Below are 27,303 nucleotides of genomic sequence, written 5' to 3' on the forward strand. Positions count from 1 at the left end.
CTATCATCTGCCTAACTTCTTCTACCCGGAATGGCACTAGGGTGTTAACTGAAACCTTTACCTTCACTACACTCCCTGTTTATCCAGATCAAGTGATCTTTTATGCTGTGTCCTATCCTAGGCCCCCCTAGGCCCCGTCCTATCCTAGACCACAACTTACCCATCCCCCCTTTGATACCTGGCTCTGCCCAGGTAACAACCTTGCCGCATCTCTAAACAATGACTTAGGTAAGATTAGTAAATTATCCTTATGTCTGGCATTATCATGTAGGAGCGCCCCTTTCATTCTCCACATGTCCAATTCTCCCTTGAGCGTCCGTTCATGTCTATCCTGTATCAATTCTTTGTCACTCCTATCTAGCTCATTTCCTGGCCCCCCTTCTCCACCTTCTCCTCTCTGCTCTTAAACTTTCAAGGTCTCAGCAGTTCAGAGGAGGGCGCCTCCGTCTACCTTTTCCCCTATCTGTCTGTAGCTCTTTCTCATAACAGTCAGTAACAACTATGTGTTGTTTCCAAATATTAACTAAGTGTCTCACTGTTTGACTTTATCTGAACTGTGGACATTATGGATATTATTTGGAATTTTCATCTGCGTTGTCATGACCGCTCTTTCCTGTGGATTTCTGAACATAACGCGACAAACAAACAGAGGTATTTTGGATATAAAAAAATATTTATGGAACAAAAGGGACATTTGTTGTGTAACTGGGAGTCTCGTGAGTGAAAACATCCGAAGGTCATCAAAGGTAAACGATTCATTTGATTGCTTTTCTGATTTTCGTGACCTGATGCTAAGTGTACTTAATGTTTTGTCATGCGATCGATAAACTTACACAAACGCTTGGATTGCTTTCGCGGTAAAACATCATTTCAAAATCTGAGACGACAGGTGGATTAACAAAAGACTAAGATGTGTTTTGCAATATTGCACTTGTGATCTCCTGAATATGAATGTTTTTAGTAATATTATTTGACCGGGGCGCTATGCTATTCAGCGGTTATCCCGCTTAAGGGATAGGTAGCGTCAAGAAGTTAAAGAACCCTTTATCTAAAGAATTCACGTGTTTAATTAAAACTCAGGAAACAAAACTTCTAATATGTCCTATGTGAGTGTACCCCTTTAAGATATCATGTCTCTTGGAAAATGGAAATGTACTCCCTCCAATCATTAGTTTTAAATTTCCTCAATGTTTCATGTAACTCATTCAGTCCTTCTCCAAATAGTCTCCCCAAAATGCTTGATAGGAATACCCTGCCATTAGACACACACAACTGTGATAAATGTGCACTGTCCCTTTCAAATAAAATAAACTCAGCCTGCAATCCACTTTGCGGACCTTTCATTGTTCCCTCAGAGTGAATGGAAACAGATTATAATGTTAGTATACCTTAACTTCCTGTTAAATTTCACTGGTGTTACCTGAACAATCAAACCAAAATCAATAACCGGGAACTATTACAATTACTATTGTTGGCTGACTGCAGCAGCAGTAGTACGGGTTCGACAAGCCAAACCCAATGAATATAGTTGGTCACATATGTTTGATCTTGAACAGAACTTAGAACATCAACCAACATCTCTCCATCTAAATTGTACTGCCAAAAGTACAGAAAAGAGTGGGAGTCTGTACCTGAACAACTGTCAAATCCATTTGACTAACGTTATTGTATATTCTATGTAATGACACAGTTTTATGTTATCAAGCAATGATATCACAACGTCATTTAGCAACAAATCAACCTTCCTCCAGCAATTTACCCTGAAAATTAGTTGACAACACTGCAACCAAACCTCTTGTTCCTGCCTCTAGGCAAAAATATACCCCCTACTCCAACTGAGTTCTGCTTTAATTCTATCGTAAGAGTAAAACCAAACTTTCCAACTTTCTCAACTCCAAAATTTAAAAGTACCATGTACTTCGCTAAATTTATAATGCATGTGTCAAGTTCTGACCTTAGTTCTTTTGTTATGTCTTTGTTTTAGTATGGTCAGGGCGTGAGTTGCGTGGGTTGTCTATGTCCTGAGCTGCCTGAGTCTCCCGCCTGTCCTGAGCTGCCAGAGTCTCCCGCCTGTCCTGAGCTGCCAGAGTCGCCCGTCTGTCCTGAGCTGCCAGAGTCGCCCGTCTGTCCTGAGCTGCCAGAGTCGCCCGTCTGTCCTGAGCTGCCAGAGTCGCCCGTCTGTCCTGAGCTGCCAGAGTCGCCTGCTAGTCAGGAGCTGCCAGAGCCGCCCGCCAGTCAGAAGCTGCCAGATTCTCCCGCCTGTCCTGAGATGCCAGAGTCTCCCGCCTGTCCTGAGCTGCCAGAGTCACCCATCTATCCTGAGCTGCCAGAGTCGCCCGTCTGTCCTGAGCTGCCAGAGCCGCCGGTCAGTCAGGAGCTGCCAGAGCTGTCCGTTACTCCGGTGCTACCGGAATCGCCTTTCACTCCGGAGCTGCCGGATTCGCCCGTCACTCCGGCGCTGCCGGAATCGCCCTTCACTCTGGAGCTGCCGGAGTTTCCCGCCTGTCCGGTGCTTCCGGAATCTCCCGTCCATTTGGGACCCGTTGCTAGGGTCCCCAGTCCGAGGTCGGTGGCGAGGGTCGCCGCTCTAAAGAGGCCACGGAGTCAGGTAAAGAGGCGGGCAAAGACTATTGTGGAGTGTAGTCCATGTCCCGCGACAGAGCCGGCACCGCGGACAGACACCCACCCAGACCCTCCCCTATAGGTTCAGGTTTTGCAGCCGGAGTCCGCACCTTTGGGGGGGGGGGGGGGTTACTGTCACGTTCTGACCTTAGTTCTTTTGTGAGTTGGGTGGGTTGCCTATGTTCTTTCTTCTATCATTTGGGATTTCTGTGTTTGGCCTGGTATGGTTCTCAATCAGAGGCAGCTGTCAATCGTTGTCCCTCATTGAGAACCATACTTAGGTAGCCTGGTTTCACCTTTGAGTTGTGGGTGATTATTTTTCCGTTTCAGTGTTTGCACCATTCGGGACTGTTTCAGTTTTCATTTGGATTATTTTGTTCTTCTGTATTTTGTATTCATTTTCCATGAAATCCCATTATGGACACATACCACGCTGCATTTTGGTCCTCCGATCCTTCCTACTACTCCTCCTCAGAGGAGGAAGAAGAAACCCGTTACAGTATGTCAGTCAATCCATAACAATAAAAAACATTCAATGGGCACAACTCTATCGTAATTATCTCTCTGTTATTATTTAGAATTCATTAGATTTAGGTAACTGTCTCTTCTATGATTCAGCATTTTAAATACGACTCCATTCCCAATACGTTATTCCAGCGGACCATTTAGGCATGAACGTATTTCATCGAAATCGACTCGCTATTATTTAGAATGAATTAGTCTTTCAATTGAATCCAAACAAGCTATTACAAACAAACCCTAACAACCGTATCTCTCCCGGCAAAACATATCAATATTTGAATTACAATCAGAATACATTTTTGTCTATCGGTGCCTAGGCTGAGATACGAAGCCTGAGTCGTAGGCAAGAGTTCCACCCCTCGACCACCATCACTATTGGAATGACGGAGCATCCCCGCAATCAACCCTATTATTATAATTGTCTGTAGTTGCAAACTCCGGCACCGAGACAATTCCCAGAAAATAGCCCTAACTTAAAGGTCAAGGCATCTCTCCGGCGATGATTCTCCTTACTTTCTCTCTCTCCTATCAGAATTTAGGAGTAGTTACTATTGTGACTTTTGATTTAGTTATTATTGAGTTATTAGGTCTCACACGTGAGCGAATTATCATTTTTGCGACTCTCGACTGATTAATATATCTATCGCCACTTTTCATAGTCTCAGACTATTTCCCATATACAATAGACTATTTAGGTCTCACACGTAAATGAGTTACCGCTTCTTATGACTCTTTACTTGTTAATAAACCTATCTCACACGCACCTCATTTTCCCCTTGCTGATATCCTTCTTTAAACTTACTCTCACCCTTTCTCTACTCAGTAATTTCGGTGGTTGCCTCCTACTCGGTCACAATGTTTACAGGGAGCCTTACACTTCCGGGCAAAATGTCCTGTCTCATCGCAATTAAAACTTTTTCAATTTTCTATCGTCTGATCCTGTCCATTTATATCTCTCTCTCTCTTAGGTCCCTTCCTCGCTTCGGCTAACCACATACGAGCGGTGTCGAACCCTTCTGTCCGTTGCTTCTCTACCTTGTCCCCACAAACCCTATTTATTTGTTTTTCATTGATGCCAGTTTTTCTATATTTAAACTCATTTTTCAACCACTACACAAATTTCTTGTTAACAACCTATAGTTTCGGCAAGTCAGTTAGGACATCTACTCTCTGCATGACCCAAGTAATTTTGTCAATAATTGTTTCCAGACAGATTAATTCACAGTATCACAATTCCAGTGGGTCAGAAGTTTACATACACTAAGTTGGCTGTGCCTTTAAACAGCTTGGAAAATTCCAGAAAATGATGTCATGGCATTAGAAGCTTCTGATAGGCTAATTGACATCATTTGAGTCAATTGGAGGTGTACATGTGGATGTATTTCAAGGGCTACCTTCAAACTCACTGCCTCTTTTCTTGACATCATGGGGAAATCAGCAAAGACCTCAGAAAAATTGTAGCCCTCCACAAGTCTGGTTCATCCTTGGGAGCAATTTCCAAACGCCTGAAGGTACCACATTCATTTTTACAAACAATAGTACACAAGTATAAACACCATTGGAACACGCAGCCGTCATACTGCTCAGGAAGGAGACGTGTTCTGTCTCCTAGAGATGAACGTACTTTGGTGTGAAAAGTGAAAACCAATCCCAGAACAACAGCAAAGGACCTTGTAAAGATGCTGGAGGAAACAGGTACAAAAGTATCTATATCCACAGTTAAACGAGTCCTATACTGACATAACCTGAAAGGCAGCTCAGCAAGGAAGAAGCCACTGCTCCAAAACCAACATAAAAAAATACAGACTATGGTTTGCAACTGCACATGGGGACAAAGATCATACTTTTTGGAGAAATATCCTCTGGTCTGATGAAACAAAAATAGAGCTGTTTGGCCGTAATGACCATCGTTATGTTTGGAGGAAAAAGGGGGAGGCTTGCAAGCCGAAGAACACCATACCAACCGTGAAGCACTGGGGTGGCAGCATCAGGTTGTGGGGGTGCTTTGCTGCAGGAGGGACTGGTGCACTTCACAAAATAGATGACATCATGAGGGGAAAAAATTATGTGGATATATTGCAGCAACATCACAAGACATCACTCAGGAAGTTAAAACTTGGTCGCACGTGGGTATTCCAAATGGACAATAACCCCAAGAATACTTCCAAAGTTGTGGCAAAATGACTAAAGGACAACAAAGTCACGGTATTGGAGTGGCCATCACAAAGCCCTGACCTCAATCCTATAGAAAAATTGTGGGCAGAACTGAAAAAGCATGTGCGAGCAAGGAGGCCTACAAACCTGACTCAGTTACACCAGCTCTGTCAGGAGGAATGGGCCAAAATTCAGTCAACTTATTGTGGGAAGCTTGTGGAAGGCTACTTAGGTTTGACCCAAGTTAAACAATTTAAAGGCAATGCTACCAAATACTAATTGAGTGTATGTAAACTTCTGACCCACTGGGGACGTGATGAAAGAAATATTTTGCTAAGGTGTATGTAAACATCAGACTTCAACTGTACCTAGAAGTGCTCACTATTCTTATTTTTTTATTTTTTTATCTTAAAAGTAAAAGTAATATAGTCAACTATACAACTTCTACTACTACTACTACACTTTATATCATCCAATAATATATAATGAAAAACACTCAACATGAAGAATTAATGCAATTATGTTAATTTCAAATATTTATTTTGAAATAAAGATTAGGTGCTCTTCTTTTTATAGCAGCAAGTAAAGGGACTGGACAAGGCTTTGCCTATAGCTGAAAACATCCTGGAAATGAGTGAACGCTTCCTTGGTTTCTTCTTGGTGGAGCCTACACTCTCTGTTCGGCAGGATTCTTGATCATTGACAATTGCTGTAAAGTAAAATGTAAACATAACATTTTCCTTAACTGACCCTAGTTAGTTAACAGTCAGTCAAATTTGTACTTTCTCCTCCAAGTTGGGTCAAAATAGTAGTTCCTCTTATCTTTTCCCTGCATTATTTCTCATCTCCCGTTAATTCCGGGACCTCCTTTGAGGATTTACTGCCCAATGCTAGTTAACTTTGTAGTTACTATGCTTATTCTCCCTAACTAGGTGCATGTGCTTCTATGATTTATGTGTGTGCTTTTCACCGTCATCCAATTACTATAGTTTTGTCCTATGGTATATCCTCACAATCTATGTATATATCTCCTTCCCGTTAGTTTCCCTAGGTTCACAAATCGTTTACATTCCTTTGTAATAGGCCCCTACATCTCGTCTCTTTACTGACCCACTAATATACTCTTGATCAGGTTCCAACTTAGATCTCAATATTAATTAGTTTACATTGGTAGTGCAAATACCTTAAGTCGTTTCGGACCTAAGTCGCTGAGGACTTCTCCATTCCTAGGTGGCTTCTAAATCCAATTCCTGTCTTCCAATTGCATAGAATACTACCTATATCAGGGTTCTCTACACACAATTCTAAAGACAGGTCACCAGATCAGAATGCCCCATGGGTTTTAAAAATTAACGTCTAAACCACACAAGAGTCATTAAACATATTTCTCCAAATGAAGCCCGAATGTCAATTCCCCAAATACGCAAATAAAGTTTTACTGACCTTGTTTGTAGGCTGGGAAAAGCAATGTTCGTGAGATTCCGTCACCGTCTCTGTCGGCCTTAGATATATACCGGCCTGTTCTTTGAACCCCAATTTCAGGGGCCAGGTCATTAATTTACGGGTCAAGGACCCGCCCGTGCACGGTTTTCGGCGTGCTATCTTTCGGAAGACAGGGACAGATTTAAGAAAACCGCTCAAAGGACCAAATTGTTCAGTAATTTTGCAATCAATGTTCATAAATTCCAATTATCTTTATCTGTCTGATACCCAGAGGTTGTACATTTCTGGTCTTAAATAAAACAGACAGAATTCCCAGATCACAATTGATCAGATCCAGGTTTATTTGCGAGAGCTCTGCCGTACATACACAAATACGTTCCTTTTATTAACATTCTAACCTATGCACATACATACACACCAACATAGGGATTTTCTCATGAGTCTCACCACAGTTTATAACCACTCAGCTAACAGTTCCAGTCTCTCCCAGATACTAGAGCTCTGGAGGGGCTCTCCCTGTCCTATCTTATCTCTCCAGAGTTACAGCCAGGTCGGTTCAAACGTAGGTTAATGCTACCCTTCCTTCTCTTTCTACACCCACAAACATTCCTTTCTTCCTAGATCTATGCTATATAACCCCTTCCTAATGAACAAACATTATTTAATAATACTAGAAAGACAGGTTGGAATTATGTTAGTTATAATTCTACGTTAAATGTATACATCATTTAGTCATTATTCATAAAAAAATCCCATAACACGCGCTCAAAACACGGAACATAACAAAAGTAAAGCGCGTAATAAAACACCACAATAACATGAAACAATTACACACACAACATGATGGGAAACAGAGGGTTAAATACAAGTAGATTGATTGGGGAAATGAAAACCAGGTGTGTATGGAACAAGACAAAACAAATGGATATATGAAAAATGGAGCGGTGATGGCTAGAAAGCCGGTGATGTCCATTGCTGAACGCCCTCCTGAACAAGGAGAGGAGCCGACTTCGGCGGAAGTCGTGACAATCACTCCAGTGTTAATTTGCTAAATTGTAATTACTTCACTACTGTTGGCCTATTTATTTATTGCCTTACCTCCTTACTCCATTTGCAGACACTGTATATAGATTTATATATAGATTGTGTTATTGACTGTACTTTTGTTGATTCCATATGTAACTCTGTGTTGTTGTTTTTTGTCACAATGCTTTTCTTTAACTTGGCCAGGTCGCAGTTGTAAATGAGAACTTGTTCACAACTGGCCTATCTGGTTAAATAAATGTGAAATATTTGTTTTATTTTATTAAATTGACGTGTTTCTGTTGTTGAGTAAATGACTGGTTAATCAAGTGGAGGGAAACAAACACCAGAGGTCTGCTATACCTGTCTGTAATCTCTATCTCCTCACTCTAATCACATTGCACTCAAGGGACACTGCCTGTGTTTATACTGTGTGTGTGTGTGAGTCTGTGTTCAGCATTTGATTGTGTGCATGTGTGTGTGTGTGTCTTAGCCTCAGTAGAATGACTCTGTCTTAGATAAGGCTTAATTAATGTTGCTTTCTCCATAACAGGGAGGTGAGTCCCCCCCCCCCCCCTCTCTCTCTATCACTCTCTCTCCCCGCCCTCTCTCCCTCCCTCTTTCCCCTCGTACTCAAGGATCTCCACTGTTAACTCATCCAGTTGTCACCCACAACACCCACATTCTCTGAATAATGTGTGTGTGTTTGGTGCATGTGCGTGCCTGTGTATAATGCCATCCCTGTGTGATATGAGGTCAGTGGTGAGCTCCTCTCGTCATCTCTGTATTTGGCTCTGCTGTGTCCTCAGATTCATGCTCCTCTCTTAGACCCCTGCCCTCCACTGTCCCCCCTTCACTCCCTTAGCCCCCGGCTGTGGATAGAGTTACCCTCTCTTCACCACAGCCTACACACACACACACACACACACACACACACACACACACACACACACACACACACACACACACACACACACACACACACACACACACACACACTTCTTGGCAGCTCTCTCTTTGCCTGGGCAGACTCTATAAGCCCTGATCCCCAGCCAGGCTCTTGTTGCTGTGAAAAATAAATTGACACACTCACACTACCCCCCCCCCCCCCCCCCTGCCTGCTGGAGCTAATGGGCTAACCCAGTGCTTCCTCTCTCCACCCCCGCTGCAGAGGGACAGATGGTACATACTGTTGGTGCTGCTCTAACTGCTCTGTCATTGATTCAGTAGTAACACAGTCGTCAGTCCACAGCCTGCCTGCCTGCAGAGAGAGAGCCAAAACAGGAAGAGAGAAAGAGAGGACACAAGGAGAGAAGAAAAGAGAGTGATTGTGAGAGAGAGAAGCAGGGAAAGCGTCCAGCCATCTTTCTGTCTCCAGTCTGAAAGCCACAGACGCCCTCTTTGTTTGGCGTCCCTGATATGACCCTGTTCAAAAGTGAGCACCACCGCAGCCCACGATGTGAGTATGCCAGGCTATAGATACCACTCTATGTGTGTCTGTGTCTGTATGTTTCAGTGTGTATGTATGCATCTCCTACTCAATCTCTTTCTGCTTCTACCTCCCTCCCTGTTTTCGTCTCTCCCTGTCTATCCCTTTTTTCACCCCCCTTTTTCTACTTTTCACTCCCCTTTCTTTCACATCTCTTTTCTCTTGGTTTCTCTCCCACTGCCTCTCTATTCCCTAAATCCCTCCGTCCTTATTTCCCCTCTCCTTACTCTATCCCCCCTTTCTCTCTCCCTCTGGTATTTCCTCATGCCAACCCATACGCCTGGCCAGGGATAACCCTGTCTAATGGAACGAGAGACAGAAAAAGAGAGAGAGACGGAGTGAGTGAGGTAGTGAAAGGATCCCGAGTTGAGGTGACAGGAACTCGGCTGTTTACTCTCCAAACACAGCTGAGCTTAGCCAAGGACTGGAGAGGTGTGTTTGAGAGGACGTGGGCGTGATGAGAGCGTGTTATGGGTCTGTCATTTATCTGGGTGTGGGTGCTTGCGAGAGAGAGAGAGATAGACAGAGAGGTAGAAAGAGATCACTTATGTGTGTCCACATACATGTTATAATAATATGAGCATGGGTACATGAAATTGCATTATGACAGATGTCCGCAACTGTGATAGTGTGTTGGCCAGCAGAGTGGTGTTGGATTTAGACTCTCTGAGGCATCCGGCTGTGTGCTTGACAGGCTCTCCTGCAGTGCTAGACTGTGTGAATCGATCCTGTGGTTCAGCCAAGACTAGAGCAGCCCAGTAGGAAGAATAAGGGCACAGGGTCAGCTCTCTCTCACTGGAGCAGAGAGGACAGAGCGAGAGAGTCTTCAGGACGCGAGGGCTAGAGCTGAACCTTCTACCCAGCTGAGCCTTCACTAGGGTTGTCAATAACTGTGGAGAGTGGGATTACATCGGTGCATGTATGTATGTATGTAAAAAGAGAGAAAGGGCGAGGGGGAGAAGACCATTATCAAAAGCCCCCTGCAGTCAAAAACATGATTTACCTGTGTTTTATCCAGAAAATTATGTCATGGCTTTAGAAGCGTCTGTGGATGTATTTCAAGGCCTACTTTCAAACTCTGTGCCTCTTTACTTGACATCATGGGAAAATCAAAAGAAATCAGCCAAGACCTCAGAAAAAAAATTGTAAACCTCCACAAGTCTAGTTCATCATTGGGAGCAATTTCCAAACGCCTGATAGTACCACATTCATCTGTACAAACAATAGTACACAGGTACAAACACCATGGGACCACACAGCCATCATACCGCTCAGGAAAGAGAAGCGTTCTGTCTCCTATAGATGAACGTACTTTGGTGTGAAAATTGCAAATCAATCCCATAACAACAGCAAAGGACCATTTTTGATTTAACTAGGCAAATCAATGAAGAACAAATTCTTATTTTCAATGACAGCCTAGGAACAGTGGGTTAACTGCCTTGTTCAGGGGCAGAGTGACAGATTTTTACCTTGTCAGCTTGGGGATTCAATCTAGCAACCATCCAGTTACTAGTCCAACGCTCTAACCCCACTAGGCTACCCTGCTGACCTTGTGAAGTTGCTGGAGGAAACAAGTACAAAAGTCTCTATATCCACAGTAAATCGAGTCCTATATCGACATAACCTGAAAGGCTGCTCAGCAAGGAAAAAGCCAGACTACGGATTGCAACTGCACATGGGGACGAAGATCATACTTTTTGGAGAAATGTCCTCTGTTCTGATGAAACAAAAATATAACTGTTTGGCCATAATGACCATCATTATGTTTGGAGGAAAAACTGGGAGGCTTGCAAGCTTAAGAACACCATCCCAACCGTGAAGCACGGGGGTGGCAGCATCATGTTGTGAGGGTGCTTTGCTGCAGGAGGAACTGGTGCACTTCACAAAACAGATGGCATCATGAGGGATGGAAAATTATGTGGATATATTGAAGCAACATTTCAAGACATCAGAAGTTAAAGCTTGGTCGCAAACGGGTCTTTCAAATGGACAATGACTCCAAGCATACTTCCAAAGTTGTGGCAAAATGGCTCAAGGACAATAAAGTCAAGGTATTGGAGTGGCCATCACAAAGCCCTGACCTCAATCCTATAGAAAATTTGTGGGCAGAACTGAAAAAGCATGTGCGAGCAAGGAGGCCTACAAACCTGACTCAGTTACACCAGCTCTGTCAGGAAGAATGGACCAAAATTCACCCAACATATTGTGGGAAGCTTGTGGAAGGCTACCCGAAACGTTTGACCCAAGTTAAACAATTTAAATGCAATGCTACCAAATACTAATTGTAAACTTCTGACCCACTGGGAATGTGATGAAAGAAATAAAAGCTGAAATAAATCAATTTCTCTACTATTATTCTGACATTTCACATTCTTAAAATAAAGTGGTGATCCTAACTGTCATAAAACATGGACTTTTAACTAGGATTAAATGTCAGGAATTGTGACAAACTGAGTTTAAATGTATTTGGCTAAGGTGTATGTAAACTTCCAACTTCAACTGTATATATTTCCACACTATTGTCACACCCTGACCATAGTTTGCTTTGTATGTTTCTATGTTTTGGTTGGTCAGGGTGTGAGCTGGGTGGGCATTCTATGTTACATGTCTAGTTTGTCTAGTTCTATGTTTGGCCTGATATGGTTCTCAATCAGAGGCAGGTGTTCGTCATTGTCTCTGATTGGGAACCATATTTAGGTAGCCTGTTTGGTGTTGGGTTTTGTGGGTGATTGTCCTTAGTGTCTTGATGTCCTTGTTCTGTGTGTATGTGCGCCAGTATTAGGCTGTTTTGGTTTTCGTTATGTTTATTGTTTTGTAGTGTTTGTATTTAGATTCGTGTTGCTTCAGTTTAAATAAACATGGATCTCAATCTACACGCCGCATTTTGGTCCGACTCTCCTTCACACCTAGAAAACCGTGACAACTATGATGTTGGAATGATACTGTGAAATTGTTAAAAATGATGATAATGCCATTTTAGTGTAAGAGCTGTTTGAAAAGACAGCCTGCAATTTCAGCCTGTTTATGTGGGATGGAGTTTTGGCCTTCCATGGTGACATCACGATGTGGTAAATTAGTTAATAGACCAATAAAAAAGAGAATTCCAAACCTCTCTGCCAATAACAGCTAATTGTCAGTTTTCCCTTCCCCACTCAGACCATTCCCAGACAGTCCAAGAAAGATTCTTGCTTGAGAAATTGCCCTTTGCTAAGAAGCTATCTTTCTTTTTCACCATTTTAATTGAAAACCATCACAGTAACCAGGTTTCCATCTAACCATTTCATGCAGATGAATGACCTGATGCATAAATTCACGACAGGGATTATGGAAACAGCTCATTTCTGTGTAAAACTTCCAATGTCAACAAAACAAAATACGCTAGACAACGTGAGATATTTTTTTGGTCTGTGATATAGATTATGGACAGTTGCAGTGGAAAAGCTTTTATGCGCAAATATTGACAGAAAAGCCATAATGTCTCAGTAAACGTGCAGTCACGTGATGATGTTGGAAAACAATGCAGTTTATAGGCAGATGAAATAATGAACATCAGAACTTCTTTCAGAACTTCGTAACTTATGGTGGTTAAGTGCCCTGATGAGCTTCGTGCAAATTTCCAAGAGATATTGAGGATAGGCTATCATTTAAATGATGGTGATGTCATGATGATCGGTGCTTGGCTGACAATTCTAAAAATAAATAAGGATCTTGCATATTACCTACTTTTGTCCATAGAGCCTGCACCAAAACCAGATTGAGCAAGTATGCTATTTATCGCAACAGTTTTTGTGACAAAACCATATGTAGTGTTAAAAATGAACTAGTTTTTTATTCAGGACATGAAAACGTAGGGCTAGATTCAATCAGATCTGCTTTAAAAAAATACAGTTGAAGTCGGAAGCTAACATACACTTAGGTTGGAGTCATTAAAACTCGTGTTTCAATCACTCCACAAAATTTTGGTCAACAAACTATATTTTTGGCAATTTGGTTAGTATGCATGAAACAAGTAATATTTCCAACAATTGTTTACAGACAGATTATTTCACTTATAATTCACTGTATCAAAATGTCTTTCATTACATTCCCAGTAGGTCAGAAGTTTATATACACTCAATTAGTATTTGGTAGCATTACCTTTAAATTGTTTAACTTGGGTCAAACATTTTGGGAAGCCTTCCACAAGCTTCCCAAATTATGTTGGGTGGATTTTTGCCCATTCCTCTTGACAGAGCTGGTGTAACTGAGTCAGGTTTGTAGGCCTCCTTGCTCGCACACACTTTTTCAGTTCTGCCAACAAATTTCTATAGGATTGAGGTCAGGGCTTTGTGATGGCCACTCCAATACCTTGACTTTGTTGTCCTTAAGCCATTTTGCCACAACTTTGGAAGTATGCTTGGGGTCATTGTCCATTTGGAAGACCCATTTGCGACCAATCTTTAACTTCCTGACTGATGTCTTGAGATGTTGCTTCAATATATCCACATAATTTTCCATCCCTTATGATGCCATCTATTTTTGTTTCATCAGACCAGAGGACATTTCTGCATGTGCAGTTGAAAACCATAGTCTGCCTTTATTATGGCGGTTTTGGAGCAGTGACTTCTTCTTTGCTGTGCGGCCTTTCAGGTTATGTCGATATAGGACTCGTTTTACTGTGGATATAGATACTTTTGTACTTGTTTCCTCCAGCATCTTCACAACGTCCTTTGCTGTTGTTATGGGATTGATTTGCACTTTTCACACCAAAGTATGTTCCTCTCTAGGACACAGAACGCGTCTCCTTCCTGAGCGGTATGATGGCTGCGTGGCCCAATGGTGTTTATACTTGCGTACTGTTTGTACAGATGAACATGGTACCTTCAGGCATTTGGAAATTGCTCCCAAGAATGACCCAGACTTGTAGAGGTCTACAAATGTGTCTTGGCTGATTGCTTTTGATTTTCCCATGATGTCAAGCAAAGAGGCACTGAGTTTGAAGGTAGGCCTTGATATACATCCACAGGTACACCTAAAATGGACTCAAATGATGTCAACTGTGAAGCTTCTAAAACTATGACATCATTTTCTGGAATATTCCAAGCTGTTTAAAGGCACAGTCAACTTAGTGTATGTGAACTTCTGATCCACTGGAATTGTGATTCAGTGAATTATAAGTGAAATAATCTGTCTGTAAAAAATGGTTGGAAAAATTACTTGTGTCATGCACAAAGTCTATGTCCTAACCGACTTGCCAAAACTATAGTTTGTTCCAAGAAATTTGTGGAGTGGTTGAAATACGAGTTTTAATGACTCCAACCTAAGTGTATGTTAACTTCCGAATTCAACTGTATATACACTACCATTCAAAAGTTTGGGGTCACTTTGAAATGTCCTTGTTTTTGAAAGAGACGCATATTTTTTGTTCATTAAAATTAAAGACGCCTCACTAGTCCTGAACTGGCATCTTCATTAAATTGTACCCGCAAAACACCAGTCTCAAAGTCAACAGTGAAGAGGCAACTCCGGGATGCTGGCCTTCTAGGCAGATTTGCAAAGAAGAATACATATCTCAGACTTGCCAATAAAAATAAAAGATTAAGATGGGCGAAATAACACAGACACTGGACAGAGGAACAGCACCCCTTAGTTGCCTCTTCACTGTTGACGTTGAGACTGGTGTTTTGCGCGTACTATTTAATGAAGCTGCCAGTTCAGGACTTGTGAGGCGTCGCTTTCTCAAACTAGACACTCTAATGTACTTGTCCTCTTGCTCAGTTGTGCACCGGGGCCTCCCACTCCTCTTTCTATTCTGGTTAGAGCTATTTTCCGCTGTTCTGTGAAGGGAATTGTACACAGCATTGTACGAGATCTTCAGTTTCTTGCCAATTTCTCCCATGGAATAGCCTTCATTTCTCAGAACTAGAATAGACTGATGAGTTTCAGAAGAAAGTTATTTGTTTCTGGCCATTTTAAGCCTGTAATCGAACCCACAAATGCTGATGCTCCAGATACTCCTCTAGTCTATTGCTTCTTTGATTCTTTAGTGTGCGATGAGACAAGGATATCCCTACCTAGTTGTATTGCTTCTTTAATCAGGACAACAGTTTAAAACTGTGTTACCTTAATTACAAAAGTTACAGTTTTTTTTTTCTTTACCCCATTTTTCTCCCCAATTTCGTGGTATCCAATTGTTAGTAGTTACTGTCTTGTCTCATTGCTACAACTCCCATACGGGCAGTCGGACTCACTATCAGACTCACAATCACAGCCAGGATTCAAGCCAGGGTGTCTGTAGTGATGTCTCAATCAGTGGGATGCAGTGCCTCAAACCGCCGCGCCACTCTGGAGCTTTAGCCAACATCCACATGGCAGTTGTTTTGACAATGTCTTAGGTGGAACTGCATTACAGCTGTCAAATCCACAAGTGGCTCTCGGCATTATACCTAAAGCAGACATTACCATTGGCGGCACAGTGTCGAATTAACAGCCTTGTTTGGAACAACAAGTTGGAACACAGGAATTTAAGATATAATCTACACCTTGATTAGGATGATAGAAATCCTCATTATTTAGTTGCATTTTTTTTTTTCAATTTAAGAGTAATTATTTCTATATATCATATGCTTTCTCGTTCTGAACTTCTTATTCGAGTGATTTGACAGCCGACACCGCCAAAACATAGCTATACGGTCGTCTGCTACCGCGGGTTAACACCTGATCTGATTGAATCTAGGCCTTAAGTGCAGAAGTGCCTTTATTTGGACTGTCATCACAATCAGCATTTTATTGCCTAAAAAGTCAGTTTGATTGTAACCTCTGGTGGGAAAATGCACATGTACTTTTTTATATCCGCATTCAAATCTGTCGCCAATTGGAAGTCTAGCCAGTAAGGTACTTCATTGTTACCTAGAAATGATTCAATATTGAGACAAAAAAAACAGATGCATTGGACCTTTAAGGGTTGTAGAGCTTGGAATAGAGAAATACAATTGTTTAGTAAAATAACCAGAAAGCTAGAGAGAGACAGAGTGAGAGGATGAGGGAGGGAGGAAGAGTACTCGGAGAGCGAGAAAGATAGAGAGACAGAGTGAGAGGATGAGGGAGGGAGGAAGAGTCCTCGGAGAGCGAGAAAGATAGAGAGACAGAGTGAGAGGATGAGGGAGGGAGGAAGAGTCCTCGGAGAGCGAGAAAGATAGAGAGACAGAGTGAGAGGATGAGGGAGGGAGGGAGGAAGAGTCCTCGGAGAGCGAGAAAGATAGAGAGACAGAGTGAGAGGATGAGGGAGGGAGGAAGAGTCCTCGGAGAGCGAGAAAGATAGAGAGAGATCCGGAATATCTTAGTATACTAAGCACATGAATTTAGGACCCACTGGTCACAAACTGGTTGAATCAGCAATGTAATTTGTCAACATATTTTGACGTGGGATCTACTTGGATAATGCATTGAATTTTTTTTTAAAACATCAAGTTAAACTTGTTTTGAGGGTGATATTTCAACCACACCATTATACCATCATTGTAACCAATTTTCAACATAGACCAGCCTTGTGCAAAATATGTTGAACCTTTGAAACAACATTAGATCTTCAATGTTATATCCACTATCAGAAAAAAACTGTAGGCTGGGCAGCATCTCCTACTGGAGAGTTGATCTACACCTATTCATTTGTTCTCCCATTCTATTTATCACTGACTACTACCAATGTGCTATCGGGAAAATGATTATGGAGAGATCTCTTAATAGCTAAATACATTCACTGTTTGTCTATAAATTAATAATTGATATGTTAGATTCATGTCTCCATCAGAACCAAAAATCTAAGACAAAGAATAGGACTAAATAAAATCAAGCTTTATTTAAAGTGCATTTAAAGTTTGATTAGATTTAGTCCTATTCTTTAACTTTTTGGTTGAGATGGAGACATGAATCCAACATATACATTATTCATCTGTAGACAAACTGGATATTGAATTGTGTTTGGTTGTCAGTGCAACCAAATATCAACATTTCAAGGAGATCTTCTGCTTGGATAGTTCCATCTGTGCCACTGACGTAGCTTTAATTCCAGTTTGTCTAATAATGTATTCATTGACATGTTTGATTCACATCCCCATCTCAACCCAAAATCCCCAAAGTTAAAGAAAGGGACTAAATTAAATCCAATCAAACTTTAAATGCAATTGAAATTAATTTAGTCATATTCTTTAACTTTGATTATTGGTTGAGATGGAAACATGAATCCAACATACAATTATTAATTAGTAGACAAACTGGAATTAAAGCCAGAATAAGTCAGTGGTACAAAATACAAATCTCCTTCAAATGTTTATTTATAACCAAAAGCAATTCAATTACACTTTGAAATACTGTAAGTAGCCTATTAACATATCAACAAGTTAACAAATAGGCCTATGTTGGATTCACATCTCCAACTAAACCAAAAATAAAAGTTAAGGAATAGGATTAAGCCAGTGGCTCAGAATAAACTATCCAAGCATTAGATATAATTAAAATGTTGATGTTTGGTTGCTTTGTCATCCAAACACAATTCACTATGACTTTTGTAATACAGTAAATAGTCTAAAGTTAAGACATTTTACAAACTAATGTAACAGTATTTATTCAACCTTAAAATGAGTAACACATCCATGGTCTAATTTTAAAGTTACTGTAACTATAAATGTCTTCTTATGTCATCATAAAAAGTGTGCGTGTTCAAGATAGCATGCAAAGTTCGCAGGTCTGTTGAGATCTTCACAATTTCTATAATAATCTGTGCAGAGTCTTGAACAGCATTGATCACTGGCGCTAGGCCTATGTACTTTAATGTAATCTCAACTACAATCCAGGTCATTTGGTTGTGCTGTTAGATGAAGCACAGTGATGACACATTAAGTTGTTGTATAAATACAAAACATCTGACATTGTATTCCCATTTGAACTTCGTAGTCCTTTGAAATGGTTGAAAGCGCAGTGATAACACATTTTGATAACAAGTAAACAAAAAAACAGTTTTTTCTTTGGAATTTGGTTGTGCTTTTAGATCAGGGGTAGGCAACCCTGTTCCTTGATTGCCGCAGGTACTGCAGGATTCTGTTCCAACTAGTCACCACACCAGACCAACTGAGCTAATTGATCAGTTCAGTGATTGCCTTAATTCAACACACCTTGTCGTCCAGGTCGGTTAAATCAAAAACATGAAGTGGTTGAAAGCATAGTGATAACACATGGGGAATTCAACAAACTGTCTTTTTGAGTGGGTGAATAAAGGTTGAAATCTCATTGATCAACGTCTCAACCAAATATTAGCCAAATGTTGACGTTGAAATGACGTGGTGTGCCCAGTGGGGATACCACATATTATATTCTCTCCTCTTCTAATAATTTATGTTCAATGAGGTTTTCTTTTTAAGTTTTGGCATATTCATTCCAGCACCATACATCTCACTGCTGGTTTGCTTCTGAAGGTAAGCAGGGTCAGTCCAGATGAAGCTGAAAATAAACGTGGGAAAATAAGTCACGTTTGTGGGAAAAAATACATGAAAATGAACATTAACATTAACATCAATTGTGTGCCATGTTCATTTTTACACCACTTCCAGTCTCCCATCCAGGGACCAACCAGGACCAACTGCATAGCTTCAGAAGCAAACCAGCAGTGGGATGCAGGGTGCTATGTTGCTGGAATGAATGTGCCAAAACTTACAAATGGAAAAAAGGCAGCAACTGAAAAAAGGCAGCAAAAGCGAAGGACAGGGCAACATGACCAAACGTAGGGAAAATTGTCAGGAAAAAGGGAGCCGTTTTATTGAATTGCGTTGTCATAACAAATGTTTCACTGCAAATGTTTTTTTTTGTATCCATTTACAATTCATTTTTTATTTTGCTCTCAATATCATTGTTTGTGTCTGCATTACTAAGAATGTTGTTGTCGACTTCAGAAGTTTTGCTTGATATTAATGGCACAAGCGTAACTCACTCACTATAGTATTATAGCATATAATAACACCATTAGTCTATTAAAGGTGTTTAAAGTGGCAGTCCTTAATTGAAACCTTAACAAAGTGTTCTCCCCCGCACAATTACAGTGAAAGATGAGGGATGGGGCTGGAGAAATGCAACCACTCTCAAATCCATAGAATACACTGTTGGGCGCAAGGACTGACCATCCATGATATCAACATATATCATTTTTAGGCTATACAGTGGTTGTTTACATTTACTTTGTTTACAAACATTGGAGTATATCAAGCTTATATTTTGGGTTCAAATGGGGTACGATAGCTGAACTAAGAATGAATTTACAGTGCCTTCAAAAAGTATTCAAACCCCTTGACTTATTCCACATTTTGTTGTGTAACAGCCTGAATTCAAAATTGATTCAATATTTAAAAAAAGGTCTGTCATATAATAACCTATGCCCATAATGACAAAGTGAAAACATGTTTTTAGAAATATTTGCAAATGTATTGAAAATGAAATATACAAATATCTAACTTACATAAGTATTCACACCCCATAATTATTCACACTGAGCCGATCCATGTCAAAATCAAATTCGGTAGTGATTACAGCTGTGAATTCTTCTGGGTAAGTCTCTAAGAGCTTTGCACACCTGGATTGTACCATTTTTGCACATTCTTCTTTTTTAAGTTCTTCAAGATCTGTCAAGTTGGGTGTTGATCTTTGCTAGACAGCCAAGTCTTGTCAGATATTTTCAAACCGATTTAAGTCAAGACTGTAACTACGCCACTCAGGAACATTCAATGCCATCTTGGTAAGCAACTCCTGCATATATTTGACCTTGTGTTTAAGGTTATTTTCCTGCTGAAAGGTGAATTTGTCTCTCAGTGTCTGTTGGAAAGCAGACTGAGACAGTTTTTAATCTACGATTCTGCTTGTGCTTAACTCTATTCCATTTCTTTTCATTCCCCCACAAAACTCCCTAATCATTGCTGATGACAAGCATACCCATAACAGGATGCAACCACCACCATGCTTGAAAATATGAAGAGTTGTACTCAGTCATGTGTCGTGTTGCATTTGCCCAAAACATAACACTTTGTATTCAGGACATGAAGTTAATTTCTTTGCCACAGTTTTTTAAGTTTTACATTAGTGCCTTATTGCTAATAGAATGTATGTTTTGGAATATTTTCATTCTGTACAGGCTTCATTCTTTTCACTCTGTCATTTAGGTTAGTATTGTGGAGTTACTACAATGTTGTTGATCCATCCTCAGTTTTCTACTATCACGGCCATTCAACTCTGTACCTGTTTTAAAGTCACCATTGACCTAATGGTGAAGTCCCTGAGCAGTTTCCTTCCTCTCCGGCAACTGAGTTAGGAAGGACGCATGTATCTCTGTAGTGACTGGGTGTATTGACACACCATAAAAAGTGTAATTTATAACTTCACCATGCTCAAAGGGATGTTCAATGTCTGCTTTAAAATGTTTTACCCATTTACCAATAGGTGCCCTTCTTTATGAGGCATTGGACAACCTCCCTGGTCTTTGTTGGTGATTCTGTGTTTGAAAAGCACTAATCGACTGAGGGACCTTATAGATAATTGTATGTGTGCGGTACAGAGATGCGGTAGTCATTCAAAGGTCATGTTAAACACTATTATTGCACAAAGCGGGAGTCCATGCAACTTATGGAGTCCATGCAACTTATTATGTGCACATTTTTACTCCTGAACTTTATTTAGGCTTGCCATAACCAGTGGTGTAAAGTACTTAAGTAAAAATACTTTAAAGTACTAATTAAGCAGTTGTTGGGTGGTATCTGTCTGTACTTTTCATTACTATTAATATTTTTTACAACTTTTATTTTACTACATTCCTAAAGAAAATAATGTACTTTTACTCCATACATTTTCCCTGACACCCAAAAGTACTAGTTAATATTTGAATGCTTAGCAGGACAGGATGGTCCAATTCACACACTTATCAAGAGAATATCCTTGGCCATCTCTACTGCCTCTGATCTGACAGACTCACTAAATAAAAAAGTACTATGTTTGTAAATGATGTCTGAGTGTTAGAGTGTGCCCCTGGCTATCCGTAAATACAAATGAATTTTCAAAATCATGCCATCTGTTTTGCTTAATATAAGGAATTTGAAATTTGATACTTAATTAAATTTGAGCAATTACATTTACTTTTGATACTTAGGTATATTTAAAACCAAATACTTTTAGACTTTTACTCAAGTAGTATTTTACTAGATAACTTTCGCTTTCGATTAAGGTATCTTTACCTTTACTTAAGTATTTTTCCACAACTGGCTTTAACAACGGGGTTGAAAACTTATTGACTAAAGACATTTCAGCTTTAAATTAAAGCACATTTTTAAACATAATTCCACTGACATTATGGGGTATTGTGTGAAGGCCAGTGACAAAAAGAATCTCAATGGAATCCATTTTAAATGCAGGCTGCAACACAACAAGATGTGGAAAAAAGTCAAGTAATGTGAATACTTTCTGAAGCCTCTGTATACTCCTATATTCTTCAAGAATCAATGGGTACATATCATTCATTTATAAGTCCAAAAATTTATGTAGCAACTGTGGATTGCCCCTTTAATAGGAAGTGACCTTCATACAACAGAACCATGTCGCCATTTCAATGTGATCCATTAACCTGCCCCCCCCCCCCCCCCCCCCCCAATGTCCTGCATTTGGGTTTTTAAGATTTGGTCACCCTAATTCCAACCGGTAGAAACATTGCAAACAGAACAAATTCTTATTTTACAATGACGGCCTACCCCGGCTAAACCCTCCCCTAACCCGTACGACGCTTTTTTGTAAGGGTGTATGTAGTGAGAGCTGTTAGAGTAGATCCATTAGAGAAGAGGTGGTATGAATAAATAAACACAGCAGCACCAGCAGGCTCACCAGACAGACCCCTGAGATTGGTCCACCCTTCACACCAGGGAGAGACCTACACGGCTAATATCTCTCTGAAGCTCTCAGAGGGCAGAGTGTGCGGTGTCCTTACAGCATACAGTATACATGTATATTACTAGAAAAAGTAATATGGAACGTTGAATGAAGTATGTCTAAGAATGCGGTGAGAGAGGTACGGCCAGGCAGCTTGTATCAGAAACTCAGCCACTTCAGTGGTTCTGCTCTTTGTGTATGCTGCGCTGCCATGCCCCTGAGCCAATGTGTGTGTGTGTGTGTGTGCCCATGGCTCCCTGTCTCTTTGTGAGCTGACTGACAGACTAACTGACTGATTGACTGACTGACTAATTGACTGACTGGTTGACTGACTGACTGACTGACTGATTGATTGACTGATTGACTGACTGATTGACTACGTTCAACACTAGGGAAATAGCTGGGGCTATTCTATGGAAAAATGGAAGTGTTATTTATTGAATCTCAATTAACATAAATGATAAAAGAGGAGACAATAGAATAGAGGCTGTGGTACGTCCCCACTGGGCACACCATGTCACATTTGGTTGAGAAATTTCAACCTTTATTTACCCACTAAAAAAGACAGGCTGACGTTTGTTGAATTACTTGTGTAATTACTATGCTTTCAACCATCTAAAGGCTCAACCAAATTCCAATGTAAAAAGAATGTCATATTCCTGGTTTAGTTATCATCTAAATGTGTTATCACTGCGCTTTCAACCATTTAAAAGCACAACACAGTTCAAATGGGAATATAATGTCAGGTGTTTTGTATTTATACAACAACTTAATGTGTCATCACTGTACTTCAACTAACAGCACAACCAAATGACCTGGATTGTAGTTGAGATTACATTAAAAGTACATAGGCTTAGCACAAGTGATCAATGCTGTTCAAGATTCTGCACAGATTATTATAGAAATTGTGAAGATCTCAACAGACCTGCGAACTTTGCGTGCTATCTTGAACATGCACACTTTCTTTGATGACATAAGAAGACATTTATAGTTACAGTAGGCTAACCTGAAAATGTGGCCGTCAATGTGTTACTCATGTCCGAAAACCATGAAAATGTCAAAATAATAAACAATTCATGTGATTTGTTCACACGTGTCTGAAAAGTTTTTTTAATGTGATTTTTTAATGTGATGTTTTGTAAGGGCAATAATGCAACTGTCAAGATCGCTGTGATATACCTTTCTAACCTATACTATCTCTCTCTCTCTCTCTCTCTCTCTCTCTCTCTCTCTCTCTCTCTCTCTCTCTCTCTCTCTCTCCCCCTTTCTCTCTCTTTTAACTGTCAGGATTGCTGTGATGTACCTTCTCTACTGTCTTTCTAACCTATACTCTCTCTCTCCCTTTACTCCCCTTTCTCTCTCTTTCAACTGTCTCTCCCCCGTCTTTTTCTCCGTCCTCTCTCTCCCTCTCACGCCCACTCCCCGTCATGCTGCTTTGTTAGGCCTATTTTTATGACAGTGATGTTGGTGGTTGCTCAGCTTGTGATATCGTCAGTAAGAACCCTGTCAGCAGACTCTGATCTGAGATCAAATGGACCAGGACTCCTGTCAGAGAAAGCAGATGGGAGTGATCCAGGAAGTCAGATCTGAGAACAGCACGATGGTAGAGACGTTGCATTGTGTGTCAGCATGATGTGAACAGGCAGGTGGGCTGTGCTTTAACAGTCCCGTTTGACAAACGATCCACTCTGCCACTGCAGAATGCCAGCCTTGTGTGTGTGATAGGCGGTGCCACTTGCCAAAAACACACAGGGCTCCACGCTGTGCAGGATCCCCCACAATTCATCTGTTCCTGGAGCGCACAAAACTGCCAAAATGTCACTCCACTCCACTCCACAGCTCATTGCTCTCGTTACATCATATTTTCCACATCGGGGGCTTGAATCCGGGTTTAAGAGGTCACAGTATTTGCCTGAGTAAAATACTAATAAAAAACAAAGCCTAATTCCAAGTAGGATGTTTTTGCTTATGCATATCCTCCTCTCTTCCAGGTAATGTGATTAAACTGGCTTTAGATATGAACATTTACCATAGCTGGTGGTGAGGCAGAGTAGAGGTCGGTGGGAGAGGCAGGAGCCAACAGTCAGTCAGAACACGGCAGTAGGGATTATAGATTTATAATCCTGTGGTTATGATTACAACTCATTTCATGTGACCTTGGTTTTGGTCACACTGACAGACAGTCACTGGCTGCAGCCGCTTGTTTGATGACGCATCTCTGTTTCAGTTTACTGGTTTCGTGGTTGATGGGATTCTATACCGAGTCCTCCACCCTTTCTGGCCTCTGTCATCTGTTCACAGACTTCAACACAGAGATTGTGGAGATAAACTCATGAACAAGGGATAATCAGAATCGAGGTCAATGCATTGTTCATTTTGTCAGATTAGGAACTGAATTGGAATTTGTGTGTTTTCCATGTTACATCAATAGTGGGGTTGAAAAAGTGGAGTTAGTGTTTCTTACAATAGTTAATTCCTACCCCTGCTGTTGTACTCTAATCAGAAATTCCATAAGGAATTAAATAGAAAAATATGCATAGAACATCTTGTCGATGACTGTTTGTTTTTTACTGTAGACCTGTGTTCATGTTATAAAGCACGAATCTGTGTAGGCTTGAAAAATCCTAGGAACTTTGCAAAAATTCACCGGTTTTTTTTTTTAAATCATGGTTGGAGGTTTCCGGAATTTCTGCTTATTCTCTCCTGATTTCAAGAATCTTTCAACCTGGAATTTCTGCAAAACCACAGAATTTTGGGAAATTAACCGTAATTTTGCAACTCTACACGTGTTTGTGTGTCCATCCCACATCCTGACTCTGGGTTGACTAATCTGCTCAAGGTGCCTGGCCAACTCGTGTGTGCACTGGCTGCACTGTGGTGACGGTCCTATAGCCTCATCCATGTATGTGTATGTGACCACTTTGAGTCCCTTTGAGTCTGTTAGCATCCTCCCATGTTTTCCCTTAATAGACTCTCAATCTGTGTATGTCCTCTGTGCAGGTGGGTCCTCTGTTCACAGACCCCTCAACACAAAATGCTCTTCCACCCCCATAGTGCTAATGCCTCCTCTGGAAGCCTGCCATTTAGACAACAACAACAGAACACATACGTGTCAAAAATGGTCACTCTTGTCACTCTAGTCCTGTTCTATCCCCAGCAGACATTAAAAGCTTTGTGGTAGTGTTTTAGATGTTTTTAGTGTTGAGAGGCATCCTGGAATGTGTTTGGATTGAGATCACAGTGGGAAAGCTAATTGCATTGTATTGCTTTCGTTTCCTTTCATCTCTCCCTGTCATTGTTGTTGTTCCTTGAAACCAATTGAGTTGTATTGTCATATTGCATTTGACTCTGTTACAAGCCATTTATATATAGTACATGTTCTCATCGTAGCATTGTTTATGGAAGGCAAAAATACTCACATCATGTTTGACAAGCACACTTTGCATAACACCATTGTAGGTTGCCATCAGCTGAAAACATTGCAATTTCTGTTCTTACAAAATCAATAAAGATACAGAATATCTGAATAGCTAAATGCAGAGACGGAAGTGAGAAGGCGATCAGGGGCAACTTTTATCTTCAACAGGAAAAGTAAAATAAATCACTGGAGGACGTATTTTAAGAGACATGGTTTTTCTACAGTCAAAATATTACAACAGCCACAAGGCTGTTGACAACCAAAGCAGCCATGACTGCAGTTGTTTAACATAGCAGTCAATCTATTTCCTGTAGTTTTAAAATGATTAAATATTTTGTTTTATGTAATAAAGTTTTATGTAAAAAAATATTTATACTTCTAATGGAGCACACTTTGTTAAACTGCAGTGGGCTAAATCAGGCTCACAGTGTTTCTTGGCAAATCTACTTTGAAACAAAAGTATACACCTCACACAGATGGTTATGGTCTTAAACAAAATAACACACCTGTACCATGTCAGATATACAGTTGAAGTGTATTACATTTTGAGATGCATCCCAATATTAGACTTTATATGCATCACAGAAGACTGAAATATAACAAAACTTTTTGATATAGAAACACCATATTAATTATGGATTTATGAAAAATATGAATAATATTCCACCCATGAAGCCGCTAGAGGGCGATTTGGTCATTTGACAGCAGGAAAGGGAAATAATATCATTCAAATAAGTTGACTCACCCACATAAGTACACCTGGATGCACATACATTTTAAAGACATCCTCCAGAAATGTAGGAACGTTTACTGTTAAAGTGATGTCCCTAGTATAAATACAGTGCCTTGCGAAAGTATTCGGCCCCCTTGAACTTTGCGACCTTTTGCCACATTTCAGGCTTCAAACATAAAGATATAAAACTGTATTTTTTTGTGAAGAATCAACAACAAGTGGGACACAATCATGAAGTGGAACGACATTTATTGGATATTTCAAACTTTTTTAACAAATCAAAAACTGAAAAATTGGGTGTGCAAAATTATTCAGCCCTTTTACTTTCAGTGCAGCAAACTCTCTCCAGAAGTTCAGTGAGGATCTCTGAATGATCCAATGTTGACCTAAATGACTAATGATGATAAATACAATCCACCTGTGTGTAATCAAGTCTCCGTATGAATGCACCTGCACTGTGATATTCTCAGAGGTCCGTTAAAAGCGCAGAGAGCATCATGAAGAACAAGGAACACACCAGGCAGGTCCGAGATACTGTTGTGAAGAAGTTTAAAGCCGGATTTGGATACAAAAAGATTTCCCAAGCTTTAAACATCCCAAGGAGCACTGTGCAAGCGATAATATTGAAATGGAAGGAGTATCAGACCACTGCAAATCTACCAAGACCTGGCCGTCCCTCTAAACTTTCAGCTCATACAAGGAGAAGACTGATCAGAGATGCAGCCAAGAGGCCCATGATCACTCTGGATGAACTGCAGAGATCTACAGCTGAGGTGGGAGACTCTGTCCATAGGACAACAATCAGTCGTATATTGCACAAATCTGGCCTTTATGGAAGAGTGGCAAGAAGAAAGCCATTTCTTAAAGATATCCATAAAAAGTGTTGTTTAAAGTTTGCCACAAGCCACCTGGGAGACACACCAAACATGTGGAAGAAGGTGCTCTGGTCAGATGAAACCAAAATTTAAC

General features: G+C 40.6%; 1 protein-coding gene across 2 annotated transcripts in view; it reads left to right on the plus strand.

Annotated features, from left to right (window-relative positions):
- The first annotated feature begins 8,826 nt into the window (after positions 1 to 8,826).
- Positions 8,827 to 27,303, plus strand: part of LOC110506592 (RNA-binding Raly-like protein) — a 75,650-nt gene continuing 57,173 nt past the window's right edge. Inside the window, exon 1 of one of the 2 annotated variants that reach the window (XM_036963611.2) lies at positions 8,827 to 9,223. In XM_036963611.2, the coding sequence (XP_036819506.1) occupies positions 9,184 to 9,223 (40 nt within the window). In that variant the 5' untranslated portion in view covers positions 8,827 to 9,183. The remainder of the gene's footprint in view (positions 9,224 to 27,303) is intronic. The other variant, XM_036963610.2, reaches the window with a different exon arrangement.

Source organism: Oncorhynchus mykiss, chromosome 26 (assembly GCF_057628025.1).
Source record: "Oncorhynchus mykiss isolate SJ-2025 chromosome 26, ASM5762802v1, whole genome shotgun sequence".
In the NCBI taxonomy this organism is placed as follows: domain Eukaryota; kingdom Metazoa; phylum Chordata; class Actinopteri; order Salmoniformes; family Salmonidae; genus Oncorhynchus; species Oncorhynchus mykiss.